Genomic DNA, 22,401 nt, shown 5'->3' with positions numbered 1-22,401 from the left:
AATGGGAGAAAATGCCTTGAAAATGGGGGGAAAATGGGGAAAATTGCATGAAAATGGGAGAAAACGGGGGGGAAATGGGAGAAAATGGGGAAAAAATGGGAGAAAACGCCTCGAAAATGGGAAAAAACGCCTTGAAAATGGGGAAAAATACGCCCCTAAAATGGGAAAAAAACAACTCAAAAATGGGAAAAAAACACACCTCAAAAATGGGAAAAATACGCCCCTAAAATGGGAAAAAAACCCGCCTCAAAAATGGGGAAAAAATGTCCCCAAAATGGGAGAAAAACTCCTTGAAAATGGGGAAAAAAAGGGAGAAAATGCCCCTAAAATGGGAAAAAACGCCTTGAAAACGGGGAAAAATGCAGCAAAAATGGGGAAAAATGCAGCAAAAATGGGGAAAAATGCAGCAAAAATGGGGAAAAACGCCTCAAAAATGGGAAAAAAAACACCCCTCAACAATGGGGAAAAATGTGACGAAAATGGGGAAAAAACAACTCAAAAATGGGAAAAATACGCCTCGAAAATGGGAAAAAACCCGCCTCAAAAATGGGGAAAAAATGTCCCCAAAATGGGAGAAAAGCTCCTTGAAAATGGGGAAAAAATGGGAGAAAATGCCCCTAAAATGGGAAAAAACGCCTTGAAAATGGGGAAAGATGCAGTAAAAATGGGGAAAAATGCGGCAAAAATGGGAAAAAGCCCCTCAAAAATGGGAAAAAAAACACACCTCAAAAATGGGGAAAAATGTGACGAAAATGGGGAAAAAACAACTCAAAAATGGGAAAAATACGCCCCTAAAATGGGAAAAAAAACCGCCTCAAAAATGGGGAAAAATGTCGCCAAAATGGGAGAAAAACTCATTGAAAATGGGGAAAAAATGGGAGAAAATGCCCCTAAAAAGGGGAAAAACAGCCCTAAAATGGGGGGAAAAAATGCCCCCAAAATGGGAAAAAAAATCATTGAAAATGGGGGAAAAATGGGAGAAAATGCCCCTAAAATGGGAAAAAACGCCTTGAAAATGGGGAAAAATGCAGCAAAAATGGGAAAAAACGCCTCAAAAATGGGAAAAAAAACACACCTCAAAAATGGGGAAAAATGTGACAAAAATGGGGAAAAAACAGCTCAAAAATGGGAAAAATACGCCCCTAAAATGGGAAAAAAACCCGCCTCAAAAATGGGGAAAAAATGTCCCCAAAATGGGAGAAAAACTCCTTGAAAATGGGGAAAAATGGGAGAAAATGCCCCTAAAAAGGGGAAAAACAGCCCTAAAATGGGGGGAAAAAATGCCCCCAAAATGGGAAAAAAAACTCATTGAAAATGGGGGGAAAATGGGAGAAAATGCCCCTAAAATGGGAAAAAACGCCTTGAAAATGGGGAAAAATGCAGCAAAAATGGGGAAAAATGCGGCAAAAATGGGAAAAAAACCTGCCTCAAAAATGGGGAAAAATGCGATGAAAACGGGGAAAAAACAGCTCAAAAATGGGGAAAAAAAACACCCCTAAAATGGGAAAAAATGTCCCAAAAATGGGAGAAAACGCCTTGAAAATGGGGAAAAAATGGGAGAAAATGCCCCTAAAAAAGGGAAAAAACAGCCCTAAAATGGGGGGAAAAACCCTCGAAAATGGGGGGAAAAAAACTCCCAAAAATGGGAAAAAGTTACTCTAAAATGGGAGAAAACAGCTCAAAAATGGGGAAAAACAGCTCAAAAATGGAGAGAAAGCATCTCAAAAATGGGGAAAAAAAGCGCTCAAAAATGGGGAAAAAACAGCTCAAAAATGGGGAAAGAAAACACCTCTAAAATGAGGAAAAAATGCCTCGAAAATGGGAAAAAATGTCCCCAAAATGGGAAAAAAGGGCTCAAAAATGGGGAAAAAAAAGCTCAAAAATGGGAAAAAAAAGCTCAAAAATGGGGGAAAAAACAGCTCAAAAATGGGAAAAAACAGCTGAAAAATGGGAAAAAACAGCTGAAAAATGGGAAAAAACAGCTCAAAAACAGGGAAAAAAAATCTCAAAAATGGGGGAAAAAAGCCTCGAAAATGGGGAAAAAACACCTTGAAAATGGAAAAAAACAGCTGAAAAATGGGGGAAAACGGTTCAAAAATGGGGGAAAAACACCCCTGAAATGGGAAAAAACCCCTCGAAAATGGGAAAAAAACTCCTCAAAAATGGGATAAAACACCCCTAAAATGGGAAAAAAAACCAGCTCAAAATGGGGAAAAAACAGCTCAAAAATGGGGGAAAAAGGTTCAAAAATGGGGAAAAAAACATCTCAAAAATGGGGGAAAAAAGCCTCGAAAATGGGGAAAAGACACCCCTAAAATAGGAAAAAATGCCTTGAAAATTGGGAAAAAAACACCTTGAAAATGGAAAAAAACAGCTCAAAAATGGGGAAAAAAAGCCACCTCAAAAATGGGAAAAAACGCCTTAAAATTGTGGAAAATGCCTCAAAAATAGGGAAAAACAGCTCAAAAATGGGAAAAAAACACCCCTAAAATAGGAAAAAAAAATGCCTCAAAAATGGGAAAAAAACACCCCTAAAATGGGGAAAAAAATCTCGAAAATGGGGAAAAAAAGCGGTAAAAATAGGGGAAAAAATGCAGCGAAAATGGGGAAAAAAACTCCTCAAAAATGGGGAAAAACGGTTCAAAAATGGGAAAAAACAGCTGAAAAATGGGGAAAAAAAACCAGCTCAAAAATGGGAAAAAACGGCTCAAAAATGGGAAAAAAACCAGCTCAAAAATGGGAAATAACGCCCCTAAAATAGGAAAAAATGTCTTGAAAATGGGAGAAAACAGCTTAAAAATGGGGAAAAACACCTTAAAAATGGGGGAAAAAAACCACCTTAAAATAGGAAAAAATGCCTTAAAATTGGGAAAAAAACCCCTCAAAAATAGGGAAAAACAGCTTGAAAATGGGAAAAAACACCCCTAAAATGGGAAAAAAACCGCCCCTAAAATAGGAAAAAATGCCTTGAAAATGGGAAAAAAACTCCTCAAAAATGGGAAAAAAACGCCCTTAAAATGGGGAAAAAAATACCCCCAAAATGGAAGAAAATGCCTCGAAAATGGGAAAAAATGCGTCAAAAATGGGGAAAAAAATATCTCAAAAATGGGGGAAAAAAATCTCAAAAATGGGGAAAAAAAATCTCAAAAATGGGGGAAAAAAAAAAATCTCAAAAATGGGATAAAACACCCTTAAAATGGGAATAAACAGCTCAAAGATAGGAAAAATCCCCCTAAAATAATAATGGAATAATCCCACCCCAGTCAAAAATGGGACAAACCATTTCAGCACCGGGGGGGACACACAACACAACCTCATCACTAACGGGAAAAGGGAATTTTTGGGGTGAATTTGGGGGGATTTTTGGGGGTCTCACGCTGTGTCTCACTGGATTTCTTTGCTTCTCTGCCCACCCCCCACCCCCCCCACGGCCACCCCTCCCCCCGCGCCCACCGCCCCAAATTTCACCTTTTCCCCCTCTTTGTTCACGCTGTAGTTTCCATCGGAGGTCACGGCTTAGGTAAGAGCACGCCTTGGGGGGGTGGGGAGCATGGCTGAGACCCCCCTCTGCGCCCCAAAATTCACAATTCCCCCCTTTGTGTCCTAAAATTTAATATAAACCTCCCCTTTGTACCCCAAAATTTAATATAAACCCACTTTTGTACCCCAAAATTTAATATAAACCTCCCTTTTGTGTCCCAAAATTTAATATAAATCCACTTTTGTACCCCAAAATTTAATATAATCCCACTTTTGTACCCCAAAATTTAATATAATCCCCCCCTTTGTGTCCCAAAATTCCCAATTCCCCCCTTTGTGTCCTAAAATTTAATATAAACTCACTTTTGTGTCCCAAAATTTAATATAAACCCACTTTTGTGTCCCAAAATTTAATATAAACCTCTCTTTTGTGTCCCAAAATTTAATATAATCCCCCCTTCGTGCCCCAAAATTTAATATAACCCCCCCCTTTGCACCCCAAAATTTAATATAACCCCACTTTTGTACCCCAAAATTTAATATAATCCTCCCTTTGTACCCCAAAATTTAATATAATCCTCCCCTTTGTACCCCAAAATTTAATATAAACCTCCCTTTTGTGTCCCAAAATTTAATATAATCCCCCCCTTTGTACCCCAAAATTCCCAATTCCCCCCTTTGTGTCCTAAAATTTAATATAAACCCACTTTTGTGTCCCAAAATTTAATATAAACCTCCCCTTTGTGTCCCAAAATTTAATATAAACCCACTTTTGTGTCCCAAAATTTAATATAATCCTCCCTTTTGTACCCCAAAATTCCCAATTCCCCCCTTTGTGTCCTAAAATTTAATATAAACCCACTTTTGTACCCCAAAATTTAATATAAACCTCCTTTTGTGTCCCAAAATTTAATATAATCTCCCCCCTTTGTGTCCCAAAATTTAATATAATCCCCCTTTGTGTCCCAAAATTTAATATAATCCCCCGCTTTGTGTCCCAAAATTCCCAATTCCTCCCTTTGTGTCCTAAAATTTAATATAAACTCACTTTTGTACCCCAAAATTTAATATAAACCTCTCTTTTGTGTCACAAAATTTAATATAAACCCACTTTTGTACCCCAAAATTTAATATAATCCTCCCTTTGTGCCTCAAAATTTAATATAATCCCCCTTTGTGTCCCAAAATTCCCAATTCCTCCCTTTGTGTCCTAAAATTTAATATAAACCCACTTTTGTACCCCAAAATTTAATATAATCCCCCCCTTTGTGTCCCAAAATTCCCAATTCCCCCCTTTGTATCCCAAAATTTAATATAAACCCACTTTTGTATCCCAAAATTTAATATAAACCTCCCTTTTGTGTCCCAAAATTTAATATAAACCCCCCTTTTGTGTCCCAAAATTTAATATAATCCTCCCTTTTGTACCCCAAAATTTAATATAATCCTCCCTTTTGTACCCCAAAATTTAATACCATCCCCACTTTGTACCCCAAAATTCCAATTCCTCCCTTTGTGTCCCAAAATTTAATATAAACCCACTTTTGTACCCCAAAATTTAATATAATCCCCCCTTTGTGTCCCAAAATTTAATATAATCCTCACTTTTGTGTCCCAAAATTTAATATAATCCCCCCTTTGTGTCCCAAAATTTAATATAATCCATCCTTTGTACCCCAAAATTTAATATAATCCCCCTTTGTACCCCAAAATTTAATATAATCCCCCTTTGTACCCCAAAATTTAATACAATCCTCACTTTTGTGCCCCAAAATTTAATATAATCCCCCTTTGTGTCCCAAAATTCCCAATTCCTCCCTTTGTGTCCTAAAATTTAATATAAACCCACTTTTGTATCCCAAAATTTAATATAAACCTCCCTTTTGTGTCCCAAAATTTAATATAATCCTCACTTTTGTGTCCCAAAATTTAATACAATCCCCCCTTTGTACCCCAAAATTTAATACAATCCTCACTTTTGTACCCCAAAATTTAATACAATCCCTCTTTTGTACCCCAAAATTTAATATAATCCCCCCTTTGTGTCCCAAAATTTAATATAATCCCCCCTTTGTACCCCAAAATTTAATATAATCCATCCTTTGTGTCCCAAAATTTAATATAATCCTCACTTTTGTACCCTAAAATTTAATATAATCCCCCCCTTTGTACCCCAAAATTTAATACAAACCCCCCCTTTGTACCCCAAAATTCCCAATTCCCCCCTTTGTGTCCTAAAATTTAATATAATCCTCACTTTTGTGTCCCAAAATTTAATATAATCCCCCCTTTGTACCCCAAAATTGAACCTCCATTTGCACCCCAAAACTGAACTTTTCTTTGTCCCGTTTTGGTTTTCTTTATCCCATTTTGGGTTTCTCTGGCCCCATTTTAGGATTCCTGTTCCTGTTTCGGTTTTCTTTGTCCCGTTTTGGGTTTTCTTTGTCCCGTTTTGTGTTTCCCGGCCCCATTTTGGGTTTCCTTGGCCCCATTTTCAGTTTTCTTTGTCTTGTTTTGGGTTTTCTGGCCCCGTTTTGGGTTTCCCGGCCCCGTTTTGGGATTTCATGTCCCATTTTGGGTTTCCTTGGCCCCGTTTTTGGTTTTCTTTGTCCCGTTTTGGGTTTCCCAACCCCAATTTTAAGTTTTCTGGCCCCGTTTTGTGTTTCCTGGTCCCGTTTTCCATTCCTGGTCCCTTTTTAGTGTTCAGGGTCCTGTTTTGGGTTCCCTGGCCCCATTTTGGCTTTCCTTGGCCTCGTTTTGGTTTTTTTCCATCCCATTTTGGGTTCCCCGTCCCTGTTTTGGGTTTCCTTGTCCCGTTTTGGGTTTCTTGGCCCCGTTTTGGTTTTCTTTGGCCCCATTTTGCCCTTTCTGATCCCATTTTGGGATTCCCGGTCCCATTTTGATTTTCTTTGTCCCGTTTTGGTTTTCTTTATCCCATTTTGGTGTTCAAGGTCCCATTTTGGCGTTCCCTGGCCCCATTTTGGTTTTCTTTGTCCCGTTTTGGTTTTCTTGGCCCCGTTTTGGTTTTCTTGGCCCCGTTTTGGTTTTCTTGGCCCCGTTTTGGTTTTCTTCGGCCCCATTTTGCCCTTTCTGGTCCCATTTTGGCTTTCCTTGTCCCGTTTTGGCTTTCCTTGTCTCATTTTGGTTTTCTTTATCCCATTTGAGTTTTCTTTGTCCCATTTGGGTTTTCTGGTCCCATTTTGGGTCTTCCAGCCCCATTTTGACTTTCCTTGGCCCCATTTTGAGTTCCCTGGCCCCATTTTGATTTTCTTTGTCCCGTTTTGGTTTCCCAGCCCCATTTTTGCCATTCCTGGTCCCATTTTGGGATTCCTGGTTTCATTTTGGTTCTTTATCCCCTTTTGTTTTTCTTTGTCCCGTTTTGGTTTTCCTTGGCCCCATTTTGAGTTCCCTGGTCCCATTTTGGCTTTCCTTGGCCCCATTTTGGTTTCCTTTGTCCCATTTTGGTTTCCTTTGTCCCATTTTGATTTCCTTTGTCCCATTTTGGTTTCCCAGTCCCATTTTTGCCATTCCTGGTCCCATTTTGGGATTTCTGGCCCCATTTGGAGTTTCCTGGCCCCGTTTTGGTTTTCTTTGTCCCGTTTTGGTTTCCTTGGCCCCATTTTTGGAGTTTCCTGGCCCCATTTTGGTTTCCCAGTCCCATTTTTGCCATTCCTGGTCCCATTTTGGGATTTCTGGCCCCAATTTGAGTTCCCTGCTCCCGTTTTGACTTTCCCGGCCCCATTTTGGCTTTCCCAACCCCAATTTCAAATTTTATGGCCCCGTTTTGGCTTTCCTTGGCCCCATTTTGGTTTTCTTTGTCCCCTTTTGGTTTTCCCTGTCCCGTTTTGGTTTTCTTTATCCCATTTCGGGTTCCCTGGTCCCATTTTAGTGTTCAAGGTCCCGTTTTGGCTCTCCCAGTCCCGTTTTGGTTTTCTTTGTCCCATTTTGGGTTTCCCAATCCCATTTTAAGTTTCATGGCCCCGTTTTGGTTTTCTTTGTCCCGTTTTGGTTTCCCAGTCCCATTTTTGCCATTCCTGGTCCCATTTTGAGTTTCCTGGCCCCAATTTTGGCTTTCCTTGGCCCCGTTTTGTCATTCCTGGCCCCATTTTGGTTTCCCTGGTCCCATTTTGGTTTTCTTTGTCCCATTTTGGCTTTCCCAACCCCAATTTTAAGTTTCACGGCCCCGTTTCGGTTTTCTTTGTCCCGTTTTGGGATTTCTGGCCTTGTCCTGACCCCTCACCTCCTCCAGGGCCGGGGCTGGGCCCCACCATCCAGCTGGGGGAGCAGACACTGATCACGGTGGACGCCAAGGCGGCGGGGAAGGGGAAGGTGACGTGCTCCGTCTGCACCCCCGACGGCTCCGAGGTGGACGTGGACGTGGTGGAGAATCCCGACGGCACCTTCGACATCTTCTACACGGCCCCGCAGCCCGGGAAATACGTCATCTGTGTCCGCTTCGGCGGGGAGCACATCCCCAACAGCCCCTTCCAGGTCATGGTGAGTGACACCCGGAAAAATGGGAATTATGGGGGGAAAATGGAAAAAAAAAGCATAAAAATGGGGGGAAATGGGGGAAAAAATGGGAATTCTGGAGGGAAATCCGTGATCTGTGTGAGGTTCGGTGGGGAGCACATCCCCAACAGCCCCTTCCAGGTCATGGTGAGTGTGACATGGGGGGAAAATGGGAAAAAAATGGGAAAAAATGGGAAAAAACCCAGGAGAAAATGGGGAAAAAAATGGGAATTCTGGGGGGAAATCCGTGATCTGTGTCAGGTTCGGGGGGGAGCACATCCCCAACTGCCCCTGCCAGGTCATGGTGAGTGACACCCGGAAAAATGGGAATTATGGGGGGAAAATGGGAATTATGGGGTGAAAATGGGGGAAAAATGGGGTGAAAATGGGGAAAAATGGAAAAAAATGGGGTGAAATGAGGAGAAAATGGGGAGAAAAATGGGGGGAAAATGAGAAGAAAATGGGGAGAAATGGAGAGAAAATGGGGAGAAAAATGGGGAAAAATGAGGAGAAAATGGGGGGAAAATGGGAAGAAATGGGGAGAAAATGGGAAGAAAAATGGGGAAAAATGAGGAGAAAATGGGGGGAAAATGGGAAGAAATGGGGAGAAAAATGGGGGGAAAATGGGGAGAAAAGGGGCAGAAAAATGGGGGGGAAATGGGGAAAAAATGGGGAAAAAATGGGGAGAAATGGAGAGAAAATGGGAAGAAAATGGGGAAAAATGAGGAGAAAATGGGGAGAAAAATGGGGAGAAAATGGGGAAAAAATGGGAAAAAATGGGGGAAAAACAGGGAAAAAATGGGAAAAAAACAGGGAAAAAAACAGCTGAAAAAATGGGGAAAAATTGGAAAAAACGTGGAAAAAATGAGGAGAAAACAGGAAAAAAATGGGGAGAAAAGGGGGAGAAAATGGGAAAAAATGGGGAGAAAATGAGAAGAAAATGGAGAAAAATGGGGAAAAAATGGGAAAAATAGAAAAATGGGAAGAAAATTGGAAAAAAATGGGGAAAACAGTGAAAAAAATAGGGAAAAAACAGGGAAAAATAGGAAGAAAAGGGTAAAAACTGGGGAGAGCCAAAGGATTTGGGGTGAAATTTGGGTTTTTTGGGGTTTGTTGATCCTTTTGTGCCCCCCCAGGCCACGGACCGGCCACTGCTGGGGGTCAACGGGCTGGACATGGCCGGACTGCGACCCTTCGACCTGGTCATCCCCTTCACCATCAAAAAGGGCGAGATCACGGGTGAGAGGGGGGCCCCAAACAGCCCAAAAATAGGTGGAAATCTGCCCAAAATCTGCCCCAAAGTAGGTGAAAATCTGCCCAAAATCTGCCCAAAATTTGCTGAAAATCTGCCCAAAATCTGCCCAAAAATAGGTGAAAATCTGCCCAAAATCTGCCCAAAAATAGCTGAAAATCTGCCCAAAATTGGCTCCAAAATAGGTGAAAATCTGCCCAAAATTGGCCCAAAAATAGGTGAAAATGAGCCCCAAAAATAGGTGAAAATCTGCCCAAAATCAGCTCCAAAATAGGTGAAAATGGGCCCCAAAAATAAGTGAAAATCTGCCCAAAATCAGCCCCAAAATAGGTGAAAATCAGCCCAAAATCGGCCCAAAAATAGGTGAAAATCTGCCCAAAATCGGCTCCAAAATAGGTGAAAATCGGCTCCAAAATAGGTGAAAATGAGCCCAAAATCGGCCCCAAAATAGGTGAAAATCTGCCCAAAATTGGCTCCAAAAATAGGTGAAAATCTGCTCAAAATCGGCTCCAAAATAGGTGAAAATCTGCCCAAAATCGGCCCAAAAATAGGTGAAAATCTGCCCAAAATCAGCCCCAAAATAGGTGAAAATCGGCCCAGTATCGGCCCCAAAAATAGGTGAAAATCTGCCCAAAATCGGCCCAAAAATAGGTGAAATTCAGCCCCAAAATACGTGAAAATGAGCCCCAAAAATAGGTGAAAATGAGCTCAAAATTTGCCCAAAAATAGGTGAAAATCTGCCCAAAATCTGCCCAAAAATAGGTGAAAATCTGCCCAAAATCTGCCCAAAAATAGGTGAAAATCTGCCCAAAATCTGCCCAAAAATAGGTGAAAATGGGCCCCCAAAATAAATGAAAATGACCCCAAAATCTGCCCCAAAATAGGTGAAAATCAGCCCAAAATCGGCCCAAAAATCCCTGAAAATCAGCCCAAAAATCCCTGAAAATCAGCCCAATAATACCTGAAAATCAGGTGTTCTCAGGTCCCTCCCAGGTGACCCCAGGTGTCCCCAGCCCCTCCCAGGATGTCCCAGGTGTCCCCAGGTGTCCCCAACTGTCCCAGGTGTCCCCAGGTGTGTCCCCACAGGTGAGGTGAGGATGCCCTCAGGTAAAGTGGCCACCCCTGACCCTCCCAGGTGTCCCCAGGTGTCCCAAGTATCCCCACCTGTCCCAGCTGTCCCCACCTGTGCCAGGTGTCCCCACCTGTCCCAGGTGTCCCCAGCTGTCCCTAAGTGTCCCCAGCCCCTCCCATGATGTCCCAGGTGTCCCCAAGCAACCCCAGGTGTCCCCAGGTGTCCCCAGGTGACCCAGGTGTCCCCACAGGTGAGGTGAGGATGCCCTCAGGTAAAGTGGCCACTCCTGACCCTCACAGGTGTCCCCAGGTGACCCCAAGTGACCCCAGGTGTCCCCAGGTGTCCCCAGGTGACCCCAGGTGTGTCCCCACAGGTGAGGTGAGGATGCCCTCAGGTAAAGTGGCCACTCCTGACCCTCACAGGTGTCCCCAGGTGACCCCAAGTGACCCCAGGTGTCCCCAGGTGTCCCCAGGTGACCCCAGGTGTGTCCCCACAGGTGAGGTGAGGATGCCCTCAGGTAAAGTGGCCACTCCTGACTGCCCTGACCATCCCAGGTGTCCCCACCTGTCCCACCTGTCCCAGGTGTCCCCAGGTGTCCCCAGGTGTTCCCAGGTGTCCCCAAGTGTCCCCAGCCCCTCCCACCTGTCCCAGGTGTCCCCAGAATGTCCCAGGTGTGTCCCCAGGTGACCCAGGTGTGTCCCCACAGGTGAGGTGAGGATGCCCTCAGGTAAAGTGGCCACTCCTGACTCTCCCAGGTGTCCCCACCTGTCCCAGGTGTCCCCAGGTGACCCAGGTGTCCCCAGGTGACCCAGGTGTGTCTCCCCCCTGCCCAGGTGAGGTGAGGATGCCCTCAGGTAAAGTGGCCACCCCAGACATCACGGACAACAAGGACGGGACGGTGACCGTTCGCTTCGCCCCCAGCGAGGCCGGGCTGCACGAGATGGACATCAAGTGTGACAGCATCCACATCCCCGGTAAAAATAGGGAATTTGGGGGGATTTTTGGGATTTTTTGGGATTTTGGGGGAATTTGGGATTTTTTGGAATTTTTTGGGATTTTTTGGGGTCATTTTGGGGGGTTTTGGGGGGAGTTTTGGAGAATTTTGGTGATTTTTTTAGGGGATTTTTTGGGTCATTTTGGGGATTTTTTGGGGGGATTTTTGGGGGATTTTTGGGATTTTTGGGGATTTTGGGGATTTTTTGGGATTTTTGGGGTGTTGGAAACCCCAGGGAAGAGCCAGGAGTGAATTTTGGGGGGGATTTTGGCTGCACGAGATGGACATCAAATGTGACAGCATCCACAGCCCTGGTGGGAATTTGGGATTTTTTGGGGAATTTTGGGGATTTTGGGGGGGATTTTTGGGGTCATTGTCCCCATGGGGGATCTGGGGACACTGTGGGGGATTTGGGGACAATGTGGGGACATCAGGACACCCCGTGACCCCTCAGTGTCCCCATTTGTGTCCCCCCAGGCAGCCCCTGCAGTTCTGTGTGAATTATGGGGGTCACACAGGGGTGACTTCGGGGTTTTTTTGGGGTCATTGTCCCCATGGGGGATTTGGGGACACTGTGGGGACATCAGGACACCCCGTGACCCCTCAGTGTCCCCATTTGTGTCCCCCCAGGCAGCCCCTGCAGTTCCAGGGGGTCACACAGGGGTGACTTTGGGGGAGGATTTTTGGGGTCATTGTCCCCATGGGAGATTTGGGGACAATGTGGTGACACCGTGGGGACATCAGGACACCCCGTGACCCCTCAATGTCCCCATTTGTGTCCCCCCAGGCAGCCCCCTGCAGTTCTACGTGGACTATGTGAACAGTGGGCACGTCACGGCCTACGGGCCCGGCCTGACCCACGGCACCGTCAACCGCCCGGCCACGTTCACCGTCTGCACCAAGGACGCCGGAGAGGGTGGGACACTGGGGACACTGGGGACACTGGGGACACTGGGGACAGTGGGGACACTGGGGACATTGGGGACACTGGGGACAGTGGGGACACTGGGGACACTGGGGACAGTGGGGACACTGGGGACATTGGGGACACTGGGGACACTGGGGACACTGGGGACACTGGGGACACTGGGGACAGTGGGGACACTGGGGACATTGGGGACACTGGGGACAGTGGGGACACTGGGGACACTGGGGACAGTGGGGACACTGGGGACATTGGGGACACTGGGGACACTGGGGACACTGGGGACACTGGGGACAGTGGGGACACTGGGGACATTGGGGACACTGGGGACAGTGGGGACACTGGGGACACTGGGGACAGTGGGGACATTGGGGACATTGGGGACACTGGGGACATTGGGGACAGTGGGGACACTGGGGACACTGGGGACACTGGGGACACTGGGGACATTGGGGACACTGGGGACATTGGGGACAGTGGGGACACTGGGGACACTGGGGACACTGGGGACAGTGGGGACATTGGGGACATTGGGGACATTGAGCCACCTTCACTGTGTGCACCAAGGACGCCGGAGAGGGTGGGGACACCAGGGGGACACTGGGGACATTGGGGACACTGGGGACACTGGGGACATTGGGGACAGTGGGGACATTGGGGACACTGGGGACGCTGGGGACAGTGGGGACATTGGGGACATTGGGGACACTGGGGACACCAGGGGGACACTGGGGACACTGGGGACACTGGGGACATTGGGGACATTGGGGACATTGGGGACACTGGGGACAGTGGGGACACTGGGGACAGTGGGGACATTGGGGACATTGGGGACAGTGGGGACACTGGGGACATTGGGGACACTGGGGACAGTGGGGACATTGGGGACATTGGGGACAGTGGGGACACTGGGGACATTGGGGACATTGGGGACACTGGGGACACTGGGGACATTGGGGACATTGGGGACACTGGGGACACTGGGGACAGTGGGGACACTGGGGACACTGGGGACACTGGGGACAGTGGGGACATTGGGGACACTGGGGACACTGGGGACAGTGGGGACATTGGGGACACTGGGGACACTGGGGACACTGGGGACACTGGGGACAGTGGGGACATTGGGGACACTGGGGACACTGGGGACACTGGGGACACTGGGGACAGTGGGGACATTGAGGACACTGGGGACACTGGGGACACTGGGGACATTGGCGACAGTGGGGACATTGGGGACAGTGGGGACAGTGGGGACACTGGGGACACTGGGGACACTGGGGACATCATGGGGACATTGGGGACATTGGGGACACTGGGGACAGTGGGGACACTGGGGACATTGGGGACAGTGGGGACATTGGGGACATTGGGGACACTGGGGACACTGGGGACACTGGGGACATTGGGGACACTGGGGACACTGGGGACAGTGGGGACACTGGGGACATTGGGGACACCAGGGGGACATTGGGGACATTGGCGACACTGGGGACACTGGGGATATTGGGGACATTGGGGACACTGGGGACATTGGGCCACTTTCACCATCTGCACCAAGGACGCCGGAGAGGGTGGGGACACTGGGGACAGTGGGGACATTGGGGACATTCCCAGGCTGTCCCTAACCCTGTCCCATGTCCCTGTTCCCAGGAGGGCTGTCCCTGTCCCCAGGCTGTCCCCAGGCTGTCCCTAACCCTGTCCCCATGTCCCCACCCACAGGTGGCCTGTCCCTGGCCGTGGAGGGACCGTCCCTGTCCCCAGACTGTCCCCAGGCTGTCCCCAGGCTGTCCCTGACCTGTCCCCATGTCCCCACCCACAGGTGGCCTGTCCCTGGCCGTGGAGGGACCATCTCTGTCCCCAGGCTGTCCCCAGGCTGTCCCTGACCTGTCCCCATGTCCCCATGTCCCCACCCACAGGTGGCCTGTCCCTGGCCGTGGAGGGCCCGTCCAAGGCGGAGATCAGCTGCCAGGACAACGGGGACGGGACGTGCTCCGTGTCCTACCTGCCCGTCCTGCCCGGGGACTACGGCATCGTCGTCAAGTACAACGACAAGCACATCGCTGGCAGCCCCTTCACCGCCAGGATCACAGGTGAAAAAAATCAAAAATACCATAAAAAAACTCAAAATCCCCTTAAAAATACAAAAATCCGGGAAAAAAACCCCCCAAAATCCCATTAAAAAAATCAAAAATCCCCTTAAAAATACAAAAATCTGGGAAAAAAAACCCCAAAACCTATAAAAACCCAAAAAAAAAAACCTGAGAAACAGCCCTGGGGTCACTGGCACATCATGGGAGTCCCTTCACCACCAGGATCACAGGTGGGGAACCCCAGAAATACCATAAAAACACAAAAATCTGGGAAAAAAACCAAAAAAATCCCATAAAAAAACCACATTCCAGGAAAAAACCACAAAAATCCCATAATCCCCCCCCCCCCAAAAAAAGCCATTAAAAACCCCCCTGGGGTCACTGGCACATCACAGGGAGCCCCTCGACCACCAGGATCACCAGGAACCCAAAAACCCCCCAAAACCCCTCAAAAATCTGTAAAAAACCCCCCCAAAAAAAACCCTTAAAAAAATCAAAACCCCCTTGGTGACCACAGTGACCCCTGGGTGACCCCTGTAAGACCTCATTGACCCCTTGGTGACCTCACTGACCTCACTGACCCCTGGGTGACCCCAGCATTCCCTGGGTGACCACACTGACCTCTGGGTGACCCCCCTGACCCCTGGGTGACCTCAATGACTGCTCATTGACCTCTGTGTGACCCCAGTGACCCCTTGGTGACCCCAGCATCCCCTGGGTGACCACACTGACCTCTGGGTGACCTCACTGACCCCTCAGTGACCCCACTGACCCCTGTATGACCCCAGTGACCCCTGTATGACCCCAGCAACCCCTTGGTGACCCCACTGACCCCTGGGTGACCACACTGACCCCTGGGTGACCTCAGTGACCCCTGTATGACCCGAGTGGCCCCTGTATGACCCCTTGGTGACCCCTATGACCCCTCAGTGACCCCATTGACCCCTGTATGACCCCACTGACCCCTGGGTGACCCCACTGACCCCTGGGTAACCTTGCAGGGCTCCCCTTCCCCACCAGGATCACAGGTGGGGAACCCCAAAAATACCATTTAAAAAAACCCCAAAAATCTATTTAAAAACCCTGAAAAAAATTATCAAAACCCGTGAGTGACCCCAGTGACCCCTGAGTGACCCTTCAGTGACCTCAGTGACCCCACTGACCCCTCGGGTGACCCCTCAGGCGACGACACCCTGCGCCAGTCCCACCTGAAGGTGGGCGCCTCGGCCGAGATCCCGCTGGACATCGGCGAGAGCGACCTGAGCCAGCTGAGCGCCAGCGTCACCGCGCCCTCGGGCCGCAGGGAGCCCTGCCAGCTCAAACGCCTCCGGAATGGTCACCTGGGTGAGGGGACACCTCTGGGGACATTGGGGACACCATTGGGGACATTGGGGACATGGGGACATCCCAGCTGAGCGCCAGCGTCACCGCGCCCTCGGGCCGCAGGGAGCCCTGCCAGCTCAAACGCCTCCGCAACGGCCACCTGGGTGAGGGGACACCTCTGGGGACATTGGGGACACCATTGGGGACATGGGGACATTGGGGACATGGGGACATTGGGGACATTGGGGACATCCCAGCTGAGCACCAGCGTCACCGCGCCCTCGGGCCGCAGGGAGCCCTGCCAGCTCAAACGCCTCCGCAACGGCCACCTGGGTGAGGGGACATTGGGGACACCTCTGGGGACACCTCTGGGGACACTGGGGACATTGGGGACATTGGGGACACTGGGGACATCCCAGCTGAGCGCCAGCGTCACCGCGCCCTCGGGCCGCAGGGAGCCCTGCCAGCTCAAACGCCTCCGGAATGGTCACCTGGGTGAGGGGACATTGGGGACATTGGGGACATGGGGACATCCCAGCTGAGCGCCAGCGTCACCGCGCCCTCGGGCCGCAGGGAGCCCTGCCAGCTCAAACGCCTCCGGAATGGTCACCTGGGTGAGGGGACACCTCTGGGGACATTGGGGACACCATTGGGGACATGGGGACATTGGGGACATGGGGACATCCCAGCTGAGCGCCAGCGTCACCGCGCCCTCGGGCCGCAGGGAGCCCTGCCAGCTCAAACGCCTCCGCAACGGCCACCTGGGTGAGGGGACATTGGGGACATTGGGGACATGGGGACATCCCAGCTGAGCGCCAGCGTCACCGCGCCCTCAGGCCGCAGGGAGCCCTGCCAGCTCAAACGCCTCCGGAATGGTCACCTGGGTGAGGGGACACCTCTGGGGACACCTCTGGGGACACCTCTGGGGACATTGGGGACATCATTGGGGACATTGGGGACATGGGGACATCCCAGCTGAGCGCCAGTGTCACCGCGCCCTCGGGCCGCAGGGAGCCCTGCCAGCTCAAACGGCTGTCCCTGTCCCGGTGTCCCCATGTGTGACATGTCCCTGTCCCCGTGTGTGACGTGTCCCTGTGTCCCCATGTGTGACATGTCCCTGTCCCCATGTGTGACGTGTCCCTGTGTCCCCATGTGTGACATGTCCCTGTGTCCCCGTGTGTGACATGTCCCTGTCCCCACGTGTGACATGTCCCTCTGTCCCCGTGTGTGACGTGTCCCTGTCCCTGTGTGTGACATGTCCCTGTCCCCATGTGTGACCTGTCCCTGTGTCCCCATGTGTGACCTGTCCCTGTGTCCCCATGTGTGACGTGTCCCTGTCCCCATGTGTGACATGTCCCTGTCCCCATGTGTGACATGTCCCCGTGTCCCCATGTGTGACATGTCCCCGTGTCCCCATGTGTGACACATCCCTGTCCCCGCAGGGATCTCGTTTGTCCCGCAGGAGGTGGGGGAGCACCTCGTCCATGTCACCAGGGGGGGACAGCCCCTGCCCCGCAGTCCCATCGCTGTCACCATCAGCCAGGCCGAGCTCGGTGACGCCTCCCGCGTGCGGCTCAGGGGGCCCGGCCTCAGCCAGGGGACCACCTTCCAACCGGCCCAGTTCATCATCGACACGCGCGATGCCGGTACTGGGGGGACTGGGGGGACTGGGGGGACTGGGGGGGACTGGGGGGGACTGGGGGGACTGGGGGGACTGGGGTAAACTGGGAGGGATTGGGGGACATTGGGAGAGACTGGGGTAAACTGGGAGGGGATTGGGGGACATTGGGGGGGACTGGGGGGGACTGGGAGAGGATTGGAAGGGACTGGGGGGGACTGGGATAAACTGGGAGGGGATTGGGGGACATTGGGGGGGACTGGGGTAAACTGGGAGGGGATTTGGGGACATTGGGAGGGACTGGGGTAAACTGGGAGGGGATTGGGGGACATTGGGGGGGACTGGGGTAAACTGGGAGGGGATTTGGGGACATTGGGAGGGACTGGGGTAAACTGGGAGGGGCTGGGAGAGGATTGGGAGGGAATTGAGGGGGACTGGGGGGGACTGGGGGAGATTTGGAGGGGATTGGGGGACATTGGGGAGGGCATTGGGAGGACTGGGAGGCACTGGGGGGGACTGGGAGCACTGGGAGGGGAATTTGGGGGGACTGGGAGAGGATTGAGGGGGACTGGGATGGACTAGGAGGGGATTGGAAAAGGATTTGGGGACACTGGGAGGGACTGGGAGGGGATTTTGAGGGTATTGGGAGGGACTGGGGGGGAACTGGGAGCACTGAGAGGGGACTGAGGGGGACTGGGAGGAGATTTGGGGGACTAGGAGGGGACTGGGAGGCACTGGGAGGGACTGGGGTAAACTGGGAGGGGATTTGGGGACACTTGGGGGGAACTGGGAGGGGATTAAGAGGGACTGGAAGGGAACTGGGAGCACTGGGAGGGGATTTGGGGACATTGGGGGGGACTGGGGTAAACTGGGAGAGGATTGGGGGGGACTGGGAGGAAACTGGGATGGACTGAGAGGGGATTGGGAGGGGATTTGGGGACACTGGGAGGGACTGGGAGAGACTGGGGGGGAATTTGGGGAACTGGGAGGGACTGGGAGGGACTGGGAGGAAACTGGGAGGGACTGGGAGCACTGGGAGGGGATTGGGGGGAACTGGGAGAAACTGGGAGGGATTGGGGGGGACTGGGAGGAAACTGGGATAAACTGGGAGGGGATTGGGGGGGACTGGGGGGGGACTGGGAGAGGATTGGGAGGGACTGGGAACACTGGGAGGGACTGGGAGAGACTGGGGGGGGGAATTTGGGGAACTGGGAGGGACTGGAAGGGACTGGGAGGGGATTGGGGGGAACTGGGAGAAACTGGGAGGGGACTGGGAGCCATTGGAGTTTTTTAAGTTGGATTTTTTTTTGGGATTTTTGGGATTTTTTGGGCTCTTCCCTGACCCTTTAACCCTTTCCAGGCTACGGGGGGCTGAGCCTGTCCGGTGTCTGCATTTTGGGGTTTTTTTAATGGGATTTTTGGGGTATTTTAGTGTTTTTTTGGGTCTTTTAGGGGTTTTTATACAACACAAGAATTTGGATTTTTTTGGGATTTTTGGGATTTTTTTTGGGCTCTTCCCTGACCCTTTAACCCTTTCCAGGCTACGGGGGGCTGAGCCTGTCCGGTGTCTGCATTTTGGGTTTTTTTAATGGGATTTTTGGGGTATTTTAGTGGTTTTTGGGTATTTTAGGGGTTTTTATACAACACAAGAATTTGGATTTTTTTGGGGTAAATTTTTTGGATTTTTTTGGCTCTTCCCTGACCCTTTAACCCTCTGCAGGCTACGGGGGGCTGAGCCTGTCCATCGAGGGCCCCAGCAAGGTGGACATCAGCACGGAGGAGCTGGAGGACGGCACCTGCAGAGTCTCCTACTGCCCCACCGAGCCTGGGAACTACATCATCTCCGTCAAATTCGGGGAGCAGCACGTCCCGGGTGGGTCTGGGGGGACCGGGGGGGACTGGGAGGGGATTGGGAGGGACTGGGAGGGGATTGGGAGGGACTGGGAAGGGATTGGGAGGAACTGGGAGGGGATTTGGGGATGCTGGAGGGGATTGGGGGGGACTGGGATGGACTGGGAGGGGATTTGGGGATACTGGGAGGGGTTTGGGGACACTGGGAAGGACTGGGATGGGATATGGGAATACTGGGAGGGACTGGGGGGGACTGGGAGGGGATTTGGGGGCAGTAGGAGGGAATTGGAGGGGACTGGGAGGGGATTTGGGGACACTGGGAGGGACTGGGAGGGACTGGGAGGGGATTGAGGGGGTTTGGGAGGGGATTGGGAGAGACTGGGAGCCACTGGGGGGGACTGGGAGGGAATTGGGAGGGACTGGAAGGGGCTGGGAGGGGATTTGGGGACACTGGAGGGGATTGGGGGGGACTGGGACATACTGGGAGGGGTATTGGAGGGATTGGGAGGGGATTTGGGGACACTGGGAGGGAGTGGGAGAGACTGGAGGGGATTGGGAGTGACTGGGAGATACTGGAAGGGGCACTGGGAGAGACTGGGAGGGGATTGGGGGAGACTGGAGGGGACTGGGAGGGACTGGAAGGGACTGGGAGCCACTGGGGTGGACTGGGAGGGTATTTGGGGGGGATTGGGGGGGACTGGGATGGTCTGGGAGGGGATTTGGGGACACTGGGAAGGACATTGGGGGGACTGGGAGGGGATTGGGAGGGACTGGGAGGGGATTGGGAGGGGATTGGGGGGAACTGGGAGGGACTGGGAGCCACTGGAGGGGCACTGGGAGGGGATTTGGGGATGCTGGGAGGGGATATGGGGACACTGGGAGAGATTGGAGGGGCACTGGGGGGACTGGGAGAGGAAATGGGGGCACTGGGAGGGACTGGGAGGGACTGGGAGGGGATTGGGGGACACTGGGGGGTTCTGGGGGATCTTGGGGAGATTTTGGGGGTCCTGACTGACCCCAAACCCCCCCCCCAGGGAGCCCCTTCTGGGTGAAGCTGCCGAGTCTGGGGGATTTGGGGGAATTTTGGGGGGGTTTTTGGGGGTTCTGAACCTCAGAGAAATTCAGGAATTTCAGGACAGATTCTGGAGGGTCTTGAGGAGGTTTTGGGGGTCCTGACCAAGCCCAAACCCCCCCAGGGAGCCCCTTTTGGGTGAAGGTGATGGGCAAGGACTGATTTTGCAAGAGCCTCACCCAGGGGGGGATTTTTGGGGGGGTTTTGGGGGGGATTTGGGGGGTCCTGGAGCTCTGAGGATTTTGGGGGGATCTGAGGAGACTCTGGGGAGGTTTTGGGGGTCCTGACCGAGCCCAAACCCCCCCAGGGAGCCCCTTTTCAGTGAAGGTGACGGGCGAGGGGCGGGTCAGGGAGAGCATCACCCGCCGGCGCCGAGCCCCCCCCGAGGCCAGCGTGGGGACCCCCTGCGACCTCAGCCTCAAAATGCCTGGTGAGGGGGCCTGGGGGGGTCCTGGGGGGATTTGGGGGGTCCCAGAGGGGTTTGGGGGGTCCTGGGAGGGTTTGGGGGATCCTGGAGGGGCTTGGGAGGGTCCTGGGAGGGTCCCAGAGGGGTTTGGGGGGGGTCCTGTATAATTCCCCCTATAACCAATTTTTTCCCATTTTTTTCCCGTTTTTCCATTTCATCCCCATTTTTCTCATTTTCTCCTATTTTTCCCCAATAACCCCATTTTCCCCCCATTTTCCCCATTTCCCTCCATTTTCCCGCCATTTCCCCCCCAATAACCCCATTTTTCCCGCTTTTTCCCCTCTTTTTCCCCCTTTTCCCCCCATTTTCCCCCCATTATTTCCCCCATTTCCCCCCCCCCCCGTTTTCTCTCCCAATAACCCCATTTTATCCCATTTTTTTCTCCATTTTCACCCCAAATAACCCAATTTTTTTCCATTTTCTCCCCCAGAACTCTCCATCTCTGAGGTCACCGCCCAAGTGACGGGTCCCTAAATGGGTCATATCTCCCAAATAACCCAAATAACCCATTTTTTTCCCCCAATAACCCCATTTTATCCCCAAATAACCCCATTTTATCCCATTTTTTTCTCCATTTTTACCCCAAATATCCCATTTTTTCCCCCATTTCTCCCCCATAACTCTCAGTCTCTGAGGTGACAGATCGTATCCTCCAAATAACCCATTTTTTCCCCAAACAACCAATTTTTTTTTCTATTTTTTCCCCATTTCTCCCCCAGAACTCTCCATCTCGGAGGTCACGGCCCAAGTGACGGGTCCCACGACTCAACCCCATTTTTTCCCCCCATAACCCCATTTTTTCCCCCCATAACCCCATTTTTTCCCCCCATAACCCCATTTTTTCCCCAAATAACCCGAATTTCCCCCCATTTTCCCCCAAATAACCCCATTTTTTCCCCATTTCTCCTCCAGAACTGTCCATCTCTGAAGTCATGGTGCAGGTGACGGGCCCTAAATGGAACATTTACCCCAAATAACCCCATTTTTTCTCCAAATAACCCGAATTTCCCCCCATTTTTCCCCATTTTTCCCCCAAATAATCCCATTTTTTCCCCATTTTTCCCCCCAGAACTGTCCATCTCGGAGGTCACCGCCCAAGTGACGTGTCCCACATGAGTCAACCCCATTTTTTCCCCATTTTTTTCCCAAATAACCCCATTTATTCCCCCAATAACCCATTTTCACCCCAAATATCCCCATTTTTTTTCCCATTTTTCCCCCAATAAACTCTTTTTCCCCCCAGAACTCTCCATCTCCAAGGTGACCGCCCGAGTGATGGGTCTCCCTCTGGCCAAATAACCCATTTTTCCCCAATTTTTCCATTTTTCCCCATTTTCCCCCAATAACCTCATTTTCCCCATTTCCCTCATTTTCCCCCATTTTCCCCATTTCCCCCCCATTTTTTTCCCATTTTCCCCCAAAATAACCCATTCTTTCCCCCAATAACCCCATTTTATCCCCCAATAACCCATTTTCACCCCAAATATCCCCATTTTTTTCCCATTTTATCCCCCAACGACCCGATTTTTTTCTTTTTTTATTTTTCCCCCCAGAACTCTCCATCTCTGAAATCACTGTACATGTCACTGGTCCTAAATGGAACATTTATCCCAAATAACCCCCAATAACCCAATTTATTTCCATTTCTCCCGCCCAGAACTCTCCATCTCCGAGGTCACCGCCCAAGTGATGGGTCCTAAATGGAACATTTACCCCAAATAACCCCATTTTTTCCCCAATTTT

The 22,401-nt window shown here is 50.7% G+C and overlaps 1 protein-coding gene across 1 annotated transcript in view; it reads left to right on the top strand.

Moving 5' to 3' along the window:
- FLNA (filamin A) overlaps positions 1-22,401 on the top strand; it is a 105,388-nt gene that overhangs the window by 59,292 nt on the left and 23,695 nt on the right. The window contains exons 29-38 of the mRNA XM_083881370.1: positions 3,497-3,520; positions 7,730-7,977; positions 9,129-9,231; positions 11,150-11,290; positions 12,098-12,226; positions 14,155-14,328; positions 15,511-15,672; positions 17,094-17,297; positions 18,990-19,142; positions 20,500-20,622. Coding sequence (XP_083737496.1) covers positions 3,497-3,520; positions 7,730-7,977; positions 9,129-9,231; positions 11,150-11,290; positions 12,098-12,226; positions 14,155-14,328; positions 15,511-15,672; positions 17,094-17,297; positions 18,990-19,142; positions 20,500-20,622 — 1,461 coding nt within the window. The remainder of the gene's footprint in view (positions 1-3,496; positions 3,521-7,729; positions 7,978-9,128; positions 9,232-11,149; positions 11,291-12,097; positions 12,227-14,154; positions 14,329-15,510; positions 15,673-17,093; positions 17,298-18,989; positions 19,143-20,499; positions 20,623-22,401) is intronic.

The sequence above is a fragment of the Zosterops lateralis genome (genome assembly GCF_965231275.1).
Source record: "Zosterops lateralis genome assembly, chromosome: 33".
NCBI classification, from domain to species: Eukaryota; Metazoa; Chordata; class Aves; order Passeriformes; family Zosteropidae; genus Zosterops; species Zosterops lateralis.
Note: the sequence above shows the minus strand (reverse complement) of the source record. Positions and strands in the feature narration are given on the sequence as shown.